This window comes from Protopterus annectens, chromosome 11.part0 (genome assembly GCF_019279795.1).
Source record: "Protopterus annectens isolate FY-2018-M chromosome 11.part0, PAN1.0, whole genome shotgun sequence".
In the NCBI taxonomy this organism is placed as follows: domain Eukaryota; kingdom Metazoa; phylum Chordata; order Ceratodontiformes; family Protopteridae; genus Protopterus; species Protopterus annectens.
The window spans coordinates 1,159,665,493-1,159,683,338 of NC_056745.1; the positions used below are offsets into that span (position 1 = coordinate 1,159,665,493).

The 17,846-nt window shown below is 39.9% G+C and overlaps 1 protein-coding gene across 4 annotated transcripts in view; it reads right to left on the minus strand.

Moving 5' to 3' along the window:
* The window catches only part of RELN (reelin), a 3,085,913-nt gene that overhangs the window by 229,518 nt on the left and 2,838,549 nt on the right, over positions 1–17,846 (minus strand). For all 4 annotated transcript variants that reach the window (XM_044088524.1, XM_044088525.1, XM_044088522.1 and 1 more), the window contains exons 56-57: positions 5,630–5,872; positions 2,534–2,709 (exon numbers count right to left, since the gene is read on the minus strand). In XM_044088524.1, the coding sequence (XP_043944459.1) occupies positions 2,534–2,709; positions 5,630–5,872 (419 nt within the window). The remainder of the gene's footprint in view (positions 1–2,533; positions 2,710–5,629; positions 5,873–17,846) is intronic.

The following is a 17,846-nucleotide window of genomic DNA, read 5'->3' on the forward strand; positions in this document are numbered from 1 at the left end:
AGAGAGGGGCATAACGAGTTGGGAAAAGAATGCTGGTACAGTCATTCTGAAATACTAGACTGTACCTTTTTGGAAAAAAATCCTAATTTTTTGTTATTCCCCTCCTGCCCTTTCTTTTTGATTTCTAGTTTGTAATGAGAAGGCAGGGATTGTTTGTTCTATTTTTTAGAAGAAAAAGAGTATTTCGGAAATTAATATGGGGGAAGGGCCTGAAAAATCTCAGAAAACTTCTTGTATTAACTTCCCTCTCTCATAAAATTGTTTGAGGACCTGAGTAGCAGATGGACTAAACACAACTTCCTTATTTAAAACTGAATTTAAAATTTTGGGCTTTACTTCATCAGAAAATGTCTGATCATGTAATCAGATATATCTCCTCAACACTGTAGCAGTTGCAGTGACCCCTGACACAGTATCTTCACAATCATCCATACTCTTTAAGGTGTGTTTTGACACAAGAGAAAGATTAGAAACAACTGAATTTAGACAGGAATAGGAACTACATTCGGGAGGAAGTGTAGCAGATAAATCTTTCAAACTGTCTGCACAGAAAACAATAAACTTAGAAGAAGAAAATATTCTATTATGAAATGTGTCCAACGCCTTTCTTTCTTTCTACACAAGGGAAGGAATGGAGGAAGCCAACTCTATTTCTAGCTGGTGAAGATGTAGAAACAGCTGCAGGGCAGACCCAAAGTGGGAGAAGACATTTTTGTTAGTTTGAGAAACTTTGAAAAGTCTATCTATCTTTTTCAGAACTGAAGGTTGAGTGTTAGGGTTATTACAGGCAACATCAAATATGTCCTCCAAAGCTGGCATAGTATGAGGAGTGGGAATATAATGAGGCATATCTACTTGCAACATACAATATCTCCTCAAATCAGGGGAACATCCACCTGTTCCCATAAAAACACCTCATTCATTCAGACTATTGTCTGGGAAAAGGAAAATTCCTCCAAGGGGTTGTGAGGACTAAGTCTCCTCTGAATTATAGAATTGGACTTGATAATCTGTAGAAGAAGCACTGATTTTGTCTATTTCAAAATCCTCTGAATATTTTGCTCATGAATTTATCTACAGGCATTATTCTTAGGTAAGGATTTATGAACATCAGGATTAACATCCTGTAATAATTGTCTGGCTAGGGTAAGAAAATCATATTTTCTAACAGACACATTGTCTTCAGATGAAGAGTGTTTAACCTTTTGTTTTTTCTTTGGGGAAAATAAGTTTGGATGAAAACTGACTTACAGAAAGTGCTTCTGCCCTGTCAAGAGTTCTCTTTCCCCAGCTATCCTGAGCAACATCTCCCAGAGTGCTTCCTGACCCATAGAAGATGGTTCTCCCATACCCAGACTGGAAACTAGAACAGTCAAAAAGAATGCAGCTGACACCCGGTTTGTGGTGACTAAAAGGACTAGACCAGAGGAAGCTAGAGAGGTACGTGAGTGGTCAGAGGAATGACAAATGGCCACTATAGATTCACCCACTATTGGCTGAGGAGTTGACTGTCAAAAAGGGCTCTTTGGTAAGTTGTTTGTTTTCTTTCTTGATACAGTGGAGGATGGAACAGCAGGAGCAGGGTAAGTATTCATGCTGTAACCAAGGAGGAGGTCTAAAAAGCAGTACACATTGCTGGAATGAATCGGTCAGAAGATAACCTGGCAAAAAGTGTACGCAAGAAGCACACTTACACTTACACTCAAATACACAGTTCTTCTTTTCCAGTATTTCATAAGTAGCATGCTAAAATCCTGTCAGAAACCCTTTTTGCAAATAAATGTAGACTGACAGAAAAAAATTCTTGGTACATTGTCACAAAGTGTACACAAGCATGGACATACCTAGTAATGACTGCCTATTCAGAACACATCCTGGCTGTAAACATTGATGAAAAAATACACAAAAGTTTATGCAAGCAGTACATTTCCTCATAAAAAACAGCCTCCAAGACATTTATTTCTAAAAATAGCTGTCCCTGACAGGAAACTTATGACACTCAAAAGAATATCAGGATTCTTACACAGGAAATACCACTTAAAGCCCTAATTTAAAAATATATTTTGTTCTTAAAAAAAAAATAGTAAATCTGCGAAGAAGGCTTCCCCACTGAGGATTTATCTGCTAGAAATGAAGTTAAAAATGGCTGGAGCTCCTGTGATGTCTCTGAGCTGCTTCTTTACAAGGTGGCAAGAAAGCATTGAAGAAAGATCCATTCTGAGTGCTTACTTCTCTCCATAGAGTTGTAAAATCAACAGTCAGAGTGAAGGTCTGGGAGGGAACATGAGCATTTGGAAGCTGCAGCACTGAGAATGCTGAACAGCAAATGGAAACAATAGTAATCATGTAGATGTAGTTAAGGTAGCAAAACGTCAGTAATCGAATCATATGTACTAAAGCATATAGTTTTAGCAACTCTAAAAACAGCATGACTTTTATATTACATGCAATATTTTAAGTAAATTAAAAATCATATGAATCATATGCTGTTACCATTAGTATGATTTCAAACAATACAAATCTGTTGGTTTACTTTGAATTGCAACATGTATCCTGGTTGAACAATGAGTTCCCTGGTGGACAGGATGTTGTGTGCCTTGTCCTGCTTCTTATTTGGCCAGTAGAGATGGAATGATGGGTTACCACAGAATCCTGCAGTCCGCACTGCATTGGGATAGAAACTCCAGTTCTCATCATGAGACAATCCTTCTGTTTGTATAAGGATAAAGAAGCACACATTATATAAATAATTGTTGCAATGACTCGGATATTTTAAAACTCAAGTAATACCATGAAACTATATTCCCATGTTTTCATGTAAAGGTGAGTAGACTGTGCGTGTGTCTGCATGTGTGTGTGTGTGTGTGTGTGTGTGTGTGTGTGTGCGTGTGTGTGTGTGTGTGTGTGTGTGTGTGTGTGTGTGTGTGTGTGTGTGTGTGTGTGTGTGCGTGTGTGTGTACATTTTTTGAGGACCATTTGCTCACACTCATAATTGTTCAGAAATATAAACATCAATATGCACAGTGAGGTATTCCTAGGAAACAACTGTCCAAGCCCTGGGACTGCTAACAGATTCCCTCTTCTTTTATCAAAACTTTATTGAATAATATTTTCTTTACGTATATATATATATATATATATATATATATATATATATATATATATATATCTGGGATCCGGACACATGCTCGACTAGCATATGTCCAAATCACAAAACATCGAATACACATACACGAAAGTGCTTAACATCGACAACCGCTTCCGTGTATGTGTGCCTGTTTTGTAGATTGGACTACAGTGCGGGTAAGGGAAACTTCTCTTTTCCCCACTGTAGTGCGATCTCAGAGTGAGAATAATAAAGTAGGGGGGTGTGGGGGGTGCAGGGGGGTGAAGCTTACCTGCAGAAACGTAGATTTTATTTTTGAACTACACATACATGGAAGCGCTTTTCAATGTTAAGCGCTTTCGTGTATGTTTGTTCAATGTTTTGTGATTCGGACATATGCTAGTCGAGCATGTGTCCTAGACCCATATATATATATATATATATATATATATATATATATATATATATATATGTATGCCTTAGTATGTCACAAGCATAAGTCATCTGCTTTTTCATTGGTTCTCCCTGGCATAGAGTAGATCTAGTTATCTGCAAAAAACTGTCAGACAGGGGAAGTTCACGCTACAGTTTTGGTGAAATAAAATGTTGCAGATCTGAATATGTCATTTATAACTCATAATTGATATCTTGAAAGGCCCATGAGGTTGTTATTGGTGGCAAGCAGCTGAAGCAGGTTTGCATGCAGTGCACTGCCTGCCAATGAAGCTTTTCCTACACTAAGTCTGCTATGGATGCAGCTTTAGTTGCAGGGTACTTATACTTCTAGGATCCTTAGGCACATGGCTTGTTTTCTGTCTTTGTAAGCTGTCTACCAGTGGTAGTGAAGGAATCATATGTCCTACCTCAGCAATTACTGGTCCTTGTGCATGTTCTCATATTTACATAATCCTTACTACTAACATCTGCTTCTGTGGGCACTTCCTCCTCATATGGCACACACATCTGATGGTGGGTTGGGGCATGTGGATGCGGGGTCATCTACAACACTATTATGGTTTGACAGCTGTACCCATGCAAGGCAGTGCTCTGTAATGCTACATTTCTAGTATATTCACATACCTCTTTTCTAGTCTTAATTATGAAACAGCAGTAATGCTCCTCACTGAATTGGGAGCAGGTTGTGGCAAAGGGTATGACAGCACTTATGCCCATTTTGACCGCAGTGATACCCACTGTGAGATATCTTTTGCCAGTCTTCAGATCTGCTTCATAAACAGCATATGTGTATGGTACTACCAATTCTGTGGGATCACTTTATTTCTCAGTAAGCATATATAACTGTTAGTTATTTCTTGTGTTGAATGCTACTCTGTTGTCGTAACATGGGAGTTATCTACATGAAGCAGCTATCATAACTTTCCATATATGCATCTATATATATGTGTGTGTATATCACATTGTGGAACTGTGATGGTGCAAGACTGCTGAGGCTTTGTACTGTACTGCCTGCTTTGGATGTGCCTGTGTTTTTACTGAAGGTCAGGAAATTACTCATTTTTCATGCTTTCTTAATCCTTCTGTGTTATGAAGCTGGGAATAAGAAAACTGATCTATGTAGGCTGTGTAGATATAGGTTCATAGGTGTGTACTAGGCTAATGGCCCTGGAGCCTTTACAAGCCTAGCCCATAGGATTACCCTGGCATCATGCCACCCAACCTTAGTTCCCAGTCCCTTTGTCGACTAGAGCCACTGGAGTGATCCGTGGGGTGAATTTTCTATTTCCCATCCACTCATCAAGATTTCTTTTGAAGAGAGCCAGTGAGGTGCTCTGTTTGACATTTATGGGAAGTATATTCCATAGCATGGGCAGTCTCTGGGTTATGAACCTGTCTGCCCAGCATGTTCTGTTGATTGTAGTAATGATGTAGAGGTCTCTTGACTATGTGGTATGGAGGGATTGGGATTTCTTTAGATGTAGCATTTCTAACAGCACTGGGTCAGACATGGCTTTGCAAGTCAAGCAGAGATCACCTCTTAGTAGGCGATATGAGACAGAGAATAGTCTGGATATAGTATGGATGAGCATCTGAACAAATGGGCACCAGGAAAAGCACAAAGACTATCATAGCTAATGCAGAAAAGTCACCAAGCAAGTGCCAAGTGATAATGGCTTCTAGCCACCTTAAAACAACAATACAGATCTGTGCCTTTGAAAAGTTTCTTACTACATCAGTTCTTGGTGTCATGTAGTATTCAAGCCTTTGTGGTCTGCTTTAAAAATCATATCTCAAACAGTGAAAAATTAGCTTAGTGGAAATAGTCACCTTTTACTTAAACTGCTCTCCCCACTTCTATCTTACTTCACACTTTTAACATTACACCTAACTGGCTGACCATCATTCATAGTGTTACATTATTAAAAAGTCTAGTGAAAAGGGGTAACTTTGCATATTACACTGTGTGAAAATAACACTATTCCTTTAAACTATGCAAGTGGCTTCTGTGATCTACTCATTATGATACCATAATTTCAGGATGACTCACTGGTGTTCCTTACTTACCATCATCAAATGTGTCCACCAGCTGACTGGGATTAATTTCTGCTCCACCAATTAGAATGTTCTCTAAAGCCCACTGAGCACGATCGGAATCTGGCTTTACAACTCCATTGGCTACAGTGAAAGGCTGCCACCAGCGTAGTCGTGTTGTATTGGATTGAGCACGTTGAGGTAAGAGAATATAGTCATAACGGACTGAAGTATACTTTTGGTAATCCAGTTCATGAAGCAAATCCCATGAAATACCTGTCAATAGCAAAAGATAGTTAACTATGACTTAACTTTAGAAGGCACTCATTATCTTAAATATTACCATTTAAATCATTCTGACAGAAGGCCTACAGAAACACTCAATGTGATCACAATGATACAGCTTTGAAAGCCAAGACATTTTCTCTTTGATTGAAGCCACAAACATAAAAGAAGACAGACTTGATGCTACAACCCAAAAGGCAAATGAAGTCCTGGAGATAAACAGCTGTTCCCTAGGTAGGAAATGCACATTTTTCATAATATGCTATTTACTTGTGATGAATCTATGAAACATGTTTTTATGAGTCCTGATAAACAGCTTCACTGAAAACCAGAGCCAGATCATGGTCAAATGGGGTGATAGGCAGGCTAATGGAGTGGGTCCCCCACAGCAGCCCCCCCAGCCACTGCAGTGTCCCATTACGTGGCTATTTCTCCCGAGTTACCATAAACACTGTTCAAGCTTTCAGCGTGCACACTATTTTCTTCTTTACTTTTACAATGATTATAGATATTAGGATTTAATTTAAAACCCTTATTTCAACTCTTATAGCAAGAACACTGATAGACATTTGCTAAACATAACAACACAGTCTCCCAATGAAAACAAGCTTGGCATTAACAGTAAATTTCTCTGCCCTTGAAACTCACATTCATTGAAATGGCATTGAAACTCACATTCAAAAAATACATCTTTCCAGTGGTGGATTAAGTTTACCTTCGGGCTGTTTTCAAACCACAGGCCCTTTGCACACATTTTTAGGACCATGCATACATGCGGGTGTTCTTTGATTCACCTTCCTGATTGCTTTAAATTATATTCCTTGTAAAATACAGCACCACTTGTGTGTTTTAAATTTGTAGTTTTGAGGATTTATGTATTAAACAATGAAACTGAACATATGAACCAACAATGACAAAACTGCTCATTTCTGTTATTACAATCTATAAATATCTGTCAATATGCACAATCTCTGTAGAAGTAAAAGTCATCTGAATAATTTCACATTAAGAGATCTATAACTAATGAAGACGTTACTGCTAGCAAACACTTTATATTTCAGTTTTTCATCTACAAATGTAGTGCCTATTGTTCTTGAAGAATAAATTGCGTATTTTACATTAGAAACAATTGGTAAGTGAGTAATATGGCAATAGAGAATGGATGGCAAACCAACAGGTGTATATTTACTAGACATCTTATCCAAAGGAGGACGCACTCCACCCCCCCTTAAAATACAACACAGTAGCAGCAATCCATATACATGCTGTAGGAGTAGAGTCTATAGCCTTCTGCATCAAATGCAAGTAGGCTTCCTGTTGTGCTGCTAACACTGCTTTCAGATTCAGTAGCACAGTGAGGACCATTTACTAAACCAAAGCGTTTTACATTGAAAGCTGACAGTAGCATAAGGACTATGGCAGATCGGGGACTCAAGGAAGTACAGGGTCCTAGACCAAGCTTTACGTTTAAAAACAATAAATCATTAAAGCATCAGCTCTGTTATAGACAATCGACTATATCTGAATATAGAATGACTGACTGGACTGGCACTTTTTTACGTCGAGCACGTAACATGTAAGTTTATTTGGACCACATCACAGGTTGTACATCCATTTACTAGAAATGTGATAGAGAGTAACTATTATGCAGACTGTAAGACTAGCTAACTTGTATACTACTTTCAATTCGTAGCTTGTAAAGCTTTTTATATAAGAAAAATGAACACACTGCTAAATGATAGAATAATGGAGCATAATGGTGAAATCAGGAATCTAAAATTAACTAATACCCTGGCTAACCATGTGACTTCTTATGGCAGTGAGCATTACTTCATATTTACAGTTCTTGAATTACTGAATGTAAATGCCATAGGTGGTGACCTGAGTAATAAGACAGAGTATAGTGAGCTAAGATGAATTTTTGAGTTACAGTGTAATAGGAGCCTTGGTTTGAATGAGCAGATATCTTTAAAACCGGTACTTAGGTCACAGGACCTTTTCACTAATGTGATTTCTTGTTTTATTATTTAAATTGATGGTTTTATATGAATTTTATGCAAAGGTCTGAAGAAGCAACATACGCCATGAAACCACTTACCTGATCTATTTCTTTTTTCTTTTTATTAAAATTTTGATGTTTTTACAGCCATGGTGGTCATTTACTTTTATTTGTTTTGAACTTTTTTTAAACATCCATCCAGGTATTGAAAGCTGTTATTTAGCTCCCTGTCCTCTCCTTCTAGACCAGTCTCTTATAACCTAGATTGACTGGCACCATATAAAACACAAGCATTACACTAGGATTAGTCATGCTACTTGTCCTGAAGGCAAAGTTTATGAAGCAACCCTTACTTTTTCTTATGGTGTACGAATGGATAAAAAGAAGCATTAAGTCCCAGCTGTTAGACAAAATAATAGGATAAAAACAAGTCTTCTTCCAGCCTTATGTTTCTGACATGCATTATTAAGGGTGCATTAATTCAGAAAACAGTAGTCCGCTGCAGATTTCATGTGCCATCATCAACTTATTTGCATAGTCCAAATACAGTAATGTTCAATTTGCATATTCAAAACCTATTTTGAAGCACTAGTACTACACGATGCCATTTAAATAAGCACTTTAATTAGCTAATGTGTCATTATGCATGGACAAAATAACATTAGCTCAGTCAAGACAGCAACTGCTGATCCAGCTATGCAAGTCAGAGTACAGAATTCAGAGATCCTGTGGGGGACAACTCCAATTTGTGAGTAACACAAACTCACTGCTGTTATTAGTTCATATTACACATCTTGAAGTCAGAAGAACGTGTCTGCAGCACTACTGGCGGTAGCCAGAGCAGAAGGAGAAAACAATGAAGTTGCCTTTGTAGCACTTTTACAGAGGCAAAACAGAGCTGTAAAAAAAATTTAGATGATTCTGACCCAAAGAAAGTTTTAAGGTATCCATGTCTTCTTACTGCAGGAGGAAAGTATACACACACACACACACACACACACACACACACACACACACACACACACACACACACACACACACGCACACACACTATATGTATTCCTTATTTTTACCCTTTTGTATCAATTTCTTGAACTATTATTCATGTTTCTTTCCATTGTTTGTGTTTTCCTTTAGCACAAACATTGCAACCATCCAGCTTTTAGTTTCAAGTAATATTTTTACATTTATTTTCTTACTACACATGTTTTTGAAAAGATTCTATTCCTCATGCAGAATAAACAACAGTACCTTTTTGCCCAGCCTGATTTTAGACTCCATCAAGTGCACTCTTTTTGTTTGATTTTGTTAATATATAATATATTCACTCATACTGGTTATAAATCCCCCTTTGGTATACATCTGTCAATCCACCATAACCTCTATACACAGCTACTAATCAAACATACATCAGCTGTACCTCAACTGCCAGCACTACATTTTCATTTAGAATATCTTCTCATTACTTTTTCTGTATTTCATCTTTATTTCCTTCTTTTTTCTTGTTCTTTGTTCAGTTACCTTCTTCCCTGAGACATTCTTTTGTGGCTAAAACTTGCCAAGCACAGGATTTTGGGTTTTACACCCTATTTGTTGCCCATTGACTGGAAGGTCATAGATTCAAAATGTGTACCTGAAATAATTCTATGTCATATATGTTTTCTGCAGGTAGGCCCTCTCACCTACAAAAGATGGAAAAGTAAGTTGTCATAAAAGTAAAATGCTTACAACGATACCATGCCATAGTATTCTTGATAAATTTTAGGTGCAAGCCATTGCTTTAAATTAACTGTGAGGCTCTGTTGTTCAGACTGCAGCTCTGGAGTTTATCTGTGCTATACAGATCCACAGGGTTATTTTGCACTTTCAACTGTATTTTTGCAATATTGCTAATTTTTTAAAACTGTTCTTGCTGATTTGTTGCACTGTTGTAGTATAGACTAGATTCAGACCTGTTGATTCTTGTTCTGTTTGTTAAATTGAGCACTAAACCAGGCTATTTTTTGTTGGAGAGGGCCCCTCTGCACCCTTGTGGTAGGAGAGTGCATTTAGGACTCATCTGATTGAAGTTTTCTGGCACAGAGCTCAGCTTTTTTATTGGTTAAATTGTTTAATTCAATTTGCTCAGTGTTTCTACATAAGCCCCGTATTTGGATGGGTTTGCAGTTGTTTTAAAAGAGCTACGCAGAGTTAGGTGACCTGCCACTGCTCTGCTCTATTCATCTGTTTACATGTAGCGCACCTCTGTGCACCATCGTGCACTACCGCGAGGGTAACTATTGGTGGTTAGAGAAGCAAAAACTTCAGTTTATTAATTTTTACTTAGCAGCTGCCCATGATCCGGCCGAGAAATCCTTAACTTGCACTTAGCTGCTCAGAGAGCATCTCAGCTGCACATTTTGCCTTTAAACAGTCCCAAAACCATCAAATCTACAATAGCTTCATACCATTTAGAGAACCTCCACTAGTATAGACCCTTTATAGAGCAGCCCATTAGTATAGACCCTGTTTAGATCACCCAGTTATACTACACCCCTCCATTTTCTTTCCCCACTGTGAAAACAGGATGTAACTTAGCATTATGGATGGTCAGTGTCTCTCCTTGTCTCCTACCAGCCTGATTGACATGGGTATCCTGAGGCAATGTAGCAACTGCCTCATGTACACTAACAACCCTCTACTCCTAAATCACCCAAGTACAATTTAGGAGAGATGCATCTACACTACGAATCTGGAATCCTTGCTCTCTCGCACACAGAACAGTAATACTGAACAGGATGTCAGCTCACATACTATGCCTCCTTTGCAAACCATGCACTCAACACATAAACACCTCACATGCTGAGGTACTCACCAGAAACCTACCTAAGCACCAGAGACCTTCCAAACACAAACATGCTACACCTAATATAACACCAACAGCACTCAAAACACATAAATACACAAGCACCAGTGTCTCACCAAATATGCCCTTAAAGCAAAGCGCATCTAAACCAAATTTTTCAGTCTTATGCGATTCCATTGTGAGACACACAGATGTCCCACTCACCAGGCTAGACATTACAGTCAGCTGTCTATCGGGTGCCAGGAGCTGTCAGATCACACATGCACTCAAGTCTCTCAGCAACAAGTACCATTATGACTCCATCATAGTTCTTGTTGGTGCAAATGACTTGAGATGTACCTCACTGGACTATATGAAGAGAGAAATTATTGAGTTCTATGAATATGTGTCCCAGGCAAGTGTGTCCCTAGCCTTGAGCAGCATCCTACCCTAACCTAGGATGATACCACAATATAAACAAAAAATGATTCACTTCAACAATTGGCTTAGCTTCTGAGGTCATTCTAAGGGGATCCAGTTCCTGTCAGTCTAGGATGACATGGTTGATAGGCCACTCTGTTTTGCCAGAGATGGCCTTCACCTGTCACCTGTAGGCTTTTGATTACTGGCTAAGGCACTTGCCTCTCCCATAATGCCTTTTTTTTTAGGCAGTGTTTCAAGAACAACATTTCCAATGTGAAAATATCACTCACAAATAAATTAAAGGTTATGCTGCTAAATGCTAGGAGTTTAAGTCAGAAACTGTGCTTTCTGGAAGAATGCCTCTCCTTGGAGAATCTTGATGTTTGTGCAGCCATAGAAACTTGGTTCAGGGCCACAGACAGTACCCCATCCTTGCAAAGCTACAAGGCATATCATTGCTGGAGCCTTCCTGTGTCCTGACAGATTGCTATTCAAACTATCTGGAGATATACAGAGCAAAGCATATTTTTTCTGGCACGTCAGAGTTGTGTACTGTTAATTGTTGCTTGACTAATTTTATATCATTGCTGGCTGACTTCAGAGTTGTGCACTGTTAATTTTGCTTCACTGTATAGTTTTACAGATCTCTGCTGAAGGTGTTGTTTTTCCCCTATCCACCTTCCCTATTCTTGTCTTGTTGTTTAAATTTGGAGGATTTTGCAGTTGCCCGCCCCCACTGTAGATGTGATCTGGGACACTCCCCCCCTTCTGCACTTGTTTTTAGTCATTTTTAATTTAATTGCATTTTTTTAAACTGTTTGGTCTAACATTGCTACATACTCGTGTGCTAGCTTGCACTGCACTTGAATTGTTTTTACTGCTGTTTTAGCTACTTTTCTGTATAAAAAAAAATCTAAGCCTGTTTCCTACCTTTCCTGTAACTAGTGTAGTCCAGATTCAGATTTGCTGTATCCAGGACTGTATGAAAGCTTCTGAGCCCCCCAAGCTTTCTGTGTTGGAGGGAAGCCTTCTAGCTTATCAGTGGGAGTGGTAAGCACTAGGTAACCTATCTGCCACATAAGGAGTGGTTCTGGCCCAGTAATTGTAGTTATTGGCAGTTTGGGCAGTTTTTCCATCTCTCTCAACTTTCTGATTTAAAAGCCCGCATGTTTCCCCCCTTTCCTGTAACTAGTTTAGTCCAGATACAGATTCTTAGTTTTAGCACTTGAATTTGCTTATTCGTGATCAGCACTTGTTCAGAACTTGTTGTAAGCACTAAATAAGTGACTAAGTACTACAGCACTCAACCTTTCTCATTACCTAGAGGAAAACAGTTTTGGTACTTACCTTCCTCACTTGCTTAGAGAAAAACAGCTCTTGTACTCACTTTCCTCACTTATCTAGAGGAAAATAGTTTTTTGTTCAGGCATGTCCAAGGATCAGCTCCCAGTGTGTTTTCTCCTGTCTATCTGATGAATCTGGGCATCTTGAGGCAATGTAGAAATTGCCTCATGTACACAGACAACCCTCTCCTCCTACCACCCAATGCTACAACCTGTGAGTGATGCACTTATCTAGCCAAACTGGAGGTAAAGCTCTCTCCAACCAAGACTGAACTTGACAGTCAAGAGGAGAAGGTAAAAACTTGCACCATACCACACTCATTACATAGTCTCACTAAATCTACACCATTAAAATCCACACATAGAAACGCAAAAACATTCGCAGAGGCTCTCAGTAATAATCTGCTCAAGCAACAGAGACCTCCAAAGCAGAAATGCAAGCAACCCCCACCCCCAACACAACCCAAATGACACATAGCCCGCAGACTCAGTGTGCCACTCAACCACAGCCAATAAGGCAAAACAACATACCCAACACACTAGTCATAGGTGACTCTATAGTCAGGCACACTGATGTCCCACTCACCAGGCTAAACAAGGAGAAGGTTACTGTCAGCTGCCTGTCGGGTGCCAGGATCCGCCACATAACCCATGCACTCAGGTCACTCCACAACAAGTACAAATATGACTCTGTCATTGTCCATGTTGGTGTGAACAACCTGAGACATACCTCCCTGGACTACATGAAAAGAGACATGGAAGAGCTCTTCAATCTTGTAGCCCAGGCAGGTATGACCCTAGCCCTGAGTAGCATTCTGCCATCACCCAGAATGATACCGCAGTGCAAGGACAAAATGAATGACTTCAACAATTGGCTAAGCTTCTGGTGTCATTATAAAGGGATACAGTATCTGTCTGCCTGGGATGCCATGGTTGACAGACCATGATGCTTTGCCAGAGATGGCCTGCACCTGTCACCCCTGGGATTTCGGATACTGGATAAGGTTCTTGCCTTGTCTATAGTGCCTTTTTTAGGCAAGGTTCAAATGACAAATTCACCACCATAACAGGAACAGGCAAGCAAAAACTGAGGGTGATGCTACTCAATGCTAGAAGTCTAAATCTCAAAATGCACTCACTCGAGGCACTCCTTAAAATGGAGAACATCGATATCTGTGCAGTGACTGAGACCTGGTTCAAGGCTCCAGAGAACACCCCTGCACTACCAGGCTATAACTCATACCACACTTTTCGGCCATGTAAACTGGACTGGAACACCAAAGGCAGAGGTGTGTCCATATTCATTAAGGATACCCACACCTCCAAACTAGTTGCTCAGCATAATGCATCCAAGGTTATCCAAGTGCAACTAACTCTGGGCAAAACTGCAATCCAAATTGTAGCTTGCTACAGATCCCCACCATGCCCCAGGATTCTCACTCCTCTTTTCTTGATGTACTGGAAAATACTAGGGTTCAACCAAACACCCTAATAATGGGTGATTTCAACTACCCCTCCATTAACTAGGAAAACTACTCATGTACCAACTCCTTCACTCAACGCTTTCTGGAATTCATAAACTCCAGTGCCCTGGATCAACTTATCCACACCCCCACCAGGGGCAACAATATCCTAGATCTAGTTATTACCAACATGAGTGACCGGTGTTCCACATCTGAAGTCAACGCCTCATTAGTCCGATCTGACCATAAGCTAATCACCCTAGATATCCACATCCTGCCCCCACCCCCATTAAGGAAACCACAATAAAAAATTTCTCCAAAGCCAACTTCATGCTTCTTAAGACAGAAGTGGTGAACTTCATGACACCCATGCAGATGGACAATACAGTTGCGACTACTGAATCCTACACAATTGCACTTTATAAGCACTTACACGAGTGCATGGATTGTGCTATCCCAAACAGAACCAAGATGCTATCCTCCAAAAAAAGGAAGCCAATCTGGTGGTCCCCTACCATAAACAAACTGTACAACAGAAGGAAGAAACTGTTGCAAAAGAGAGTAAAATCCCATGAGTGGAGGAACTCCCTGGTCAGCCTCCGTAAGAAGCTGCGATCCCTGATAAAATCCTCCAAAGTTAGTTATGAAAACAAAATCGCCACTGATTCTAAAGACAACCACAAAGCATTCTATAGCTATGTCAAGAATCTCAATGGCAACACTCAGATCTGCTTTGAGTTACAGTACAATGGCACTAAATATACAGACCCAACTGATATTGCCAACATCCTGGCAGATAGGTTCAGTGCTAACTTTATCCCCCTCTCACCCCCTAAAGGGCCCATCTCTATACCGGAAGAATGCAAAGTTCCTGTAATTACGGCTGCACAGGTAAAAACCACACTCTCTAAAGCCAAGAACACAGCATCCATGGGACCAGACAACATTCCAGGCTGCATTCTACATGAAAAACAGAACAAACTGGCACCCCATCTAAGTACCATGTTCAATCATAGCCTCACCTCAGGCTTTGTGCCCACTGAATGGTGCACAGCAACTGTTATCCCACTCTACAAGGTGGGAGCCACCACGAACCCCTGGAACTACTGCCCCATTAGCCTGACGAGCCTGGTCTGCAAGGCCATGGAACATATCATCATGGAACTTATAAACAAAGACATTGGTAATCTCCAACCTCTGGACCCCACCCAGTTCGGCTTTGTAAAAGGCAGATCCTAAACCTGATAGACTTCTTTGAAGCAGTCACCAAAGCCGTAAACAAGGGTAAGGTGGTTCACACAGCCTATCTAGATCTTGCCAAGGCTTTCGACATCATCCCCCACTCTGGAATTACAGATAAACTCACTAAACTAGGTATAAATCCCTATGTCACAAAATGGGTTGCCAACTGGTGCACTGACAGAACCCACACTGTGAAAGTAGCAGACTCCAAATCCGACTTCAGACCAGTGACAAGTGGAGTACCACAGGGTTCAGTCCTGGGTCCTCTCCTGTTTGGTATCTACTTCTCTGATGTACAGGCTAACAAAGAAGGTCTTTGGCTAATGAAGTTTGCAGATGACTGCAAACTAGGAGCCATAATCGAAACTCCTAACGATGTGGACATCCTACAAAAGGGCCTCACTGAGACAGATGCCTGGTGTCAAAGCCATGGCCTCAAGCTCAATGCCAAAAAGTGCATTGTCATCCCCTTTGGTAAAACTCTGTACCCATGAACTACAACATAGGCAGTAGTATACTTAACACTGAAAGTGTGATAAGAGACCTTGGGACACAGGTGGACAGTAGTCTCTCCTTTGATAATCCCATCGCCACAGTAGGCAGGAAATCCTTCTATGTGGCACACCTCATCACAAAAGGTTTCTCATCCAGAAAAAAAGAGGTCATTGTTCCCCTCTACTCATCACTTATTAGACCCATTATAAAATCCCCTAAGAGCAACTTCAAAAAAAATTTGCAACCATAGCTAAAGATAACCATAAGGCATTCTTCAGCTATATCTGTAACTTAAAAGGTAGGACCCAGACGTGTGCTGAATTATCTGTGGATGGCATCACACACATTGATCCTGCAAAAGTAGCTAACCTGTTAGCTGGCAGGTTTGGCAAAAATTTAACCCCCCCCCCCCCCGCCATCTCCAACCATTTCAAAAAGCATTCCCTCCACATCTCCCCCACCTTGCATTTCCAAAGAGCAAGTCATTCATGCTCTCACCAAGGCCAAAAACACAGCCTCTATGAACTGGATGGCATCCCAGGTTGCATTGTAAATGGTATAAAACATAAGTTAGCAACTCCATTAGCTGCTTTCTTCAAACACAGCCTGGGTACTGGTTTTGTCCCTGCTGAATGGAAAATAGCAATTGTCATCCCCCTTCATAAAGGGGGTACAGCAACAGACCCTGGGATCTGCAGACTCATAAACTTAACCAGTCTTATCTGTAAAGCCATGGAACGAATCATCACAGACCTTATAAATAAGGATATAGGTGATTTCCAAACCTTTGATCTGAGAGTTTGGTTTTGTCAAAGGCAGGTCATGCATGTTAAACCTGGTGGACTTCTTTGAAAACATCACCACTGCCATAGACAAAGGCAAATCTGTGCATGACTTATTCAAGGCCTTCAACACAATCCCACATTCGGGCATCATTGATAAAGTCTTCCAGTTGAATATGAACCTTTACGTCATCAGGTGGGTTGCAAACTGACACACTGGCAGATCACACTGAAACAAAGTTGGAGTCAGTGCTGGGCCCCCGATTGTTTGGAATATAGTTCTCAGAAGTTCAGGACAAAACAGAGGGGCTGTGGCTGACTAAGTTTGCTGATGACTGCAAATTAGGTGCAAATCACTGAATCCTCAAACAATGTCAATATACTTCAAAATTGACTTACACAAACCAATGATTGGTGACAAAGTCATGGACTCAAACTCAATGGGAAAAAATGCATTATCATTCCCTTCGGTAAAATCAATATCTCTGCAGACTGTCATATAAATAATAATACAAACATGTCCAAATTCAAATTACTCAAACTTTAAGCGCAATTCAGGCCTTCATCAAAAATATAAAATAGCATGAATCCATTACCAACGGTCAGTTTAAATACTGTGGAAACCAAGAATAGAGACATTCACACACGTCTTGAGTCTTTGTTTAAAGCAACAGAAATGCAGACAATAAATCAGAAATAGCCTGAGACAAATCCACACATATGTTACTTAATATAGTTATTATGGTATTCTATTAATTATGGAGTTCATGTAAATTATAAATGGTCATCTCCTAAATGTGTATCAGTATCTTCTTTTGTGGCTTAAAAATGCTTGCCCATCCTGACTGGTTTTGCCTGTTACCTGTAATTTTGTCTATGATGGTAAACATAAACGGATGTTTGACTGTATGTAAGTATAATGCATTAGATGCCCTTAATATCATACGCTGGTTAACTTGAACACAAGATACACAGTGTCCACATCTGAATGTTCCCAGTAACTCATCCCGCTGTTTATAATGTTTATAGTGGGAAAACAAGGTGTGCAACGCTTTGCCACGTCTAAATGAGAATGAGCACTGATTGTCTCAAAAAGTCATTTAAAAATAAGATGTCCCATTCTTTGCTAATATCGCTGTTCTGACTGTTTTGACCGCCATTCTAATGGTAATCAGTCTAATTTCAGATTATCAGTATTTTTATCCTTTATTCCCGTATTGTATTTCTTTCTTTCTTCCTATTTGTCCCAATATGTCCCTTCCTGATTCAATTAATAGAAGCACAATAGCCCCATCCAAAAAATCTTGTATGTAAATCGCTTGTGTAATCCTGTGGACAGCTGTACAGGAGCATCTCGGATTCTCATATTGAGATTTAGGGATGTTCGATGTGAT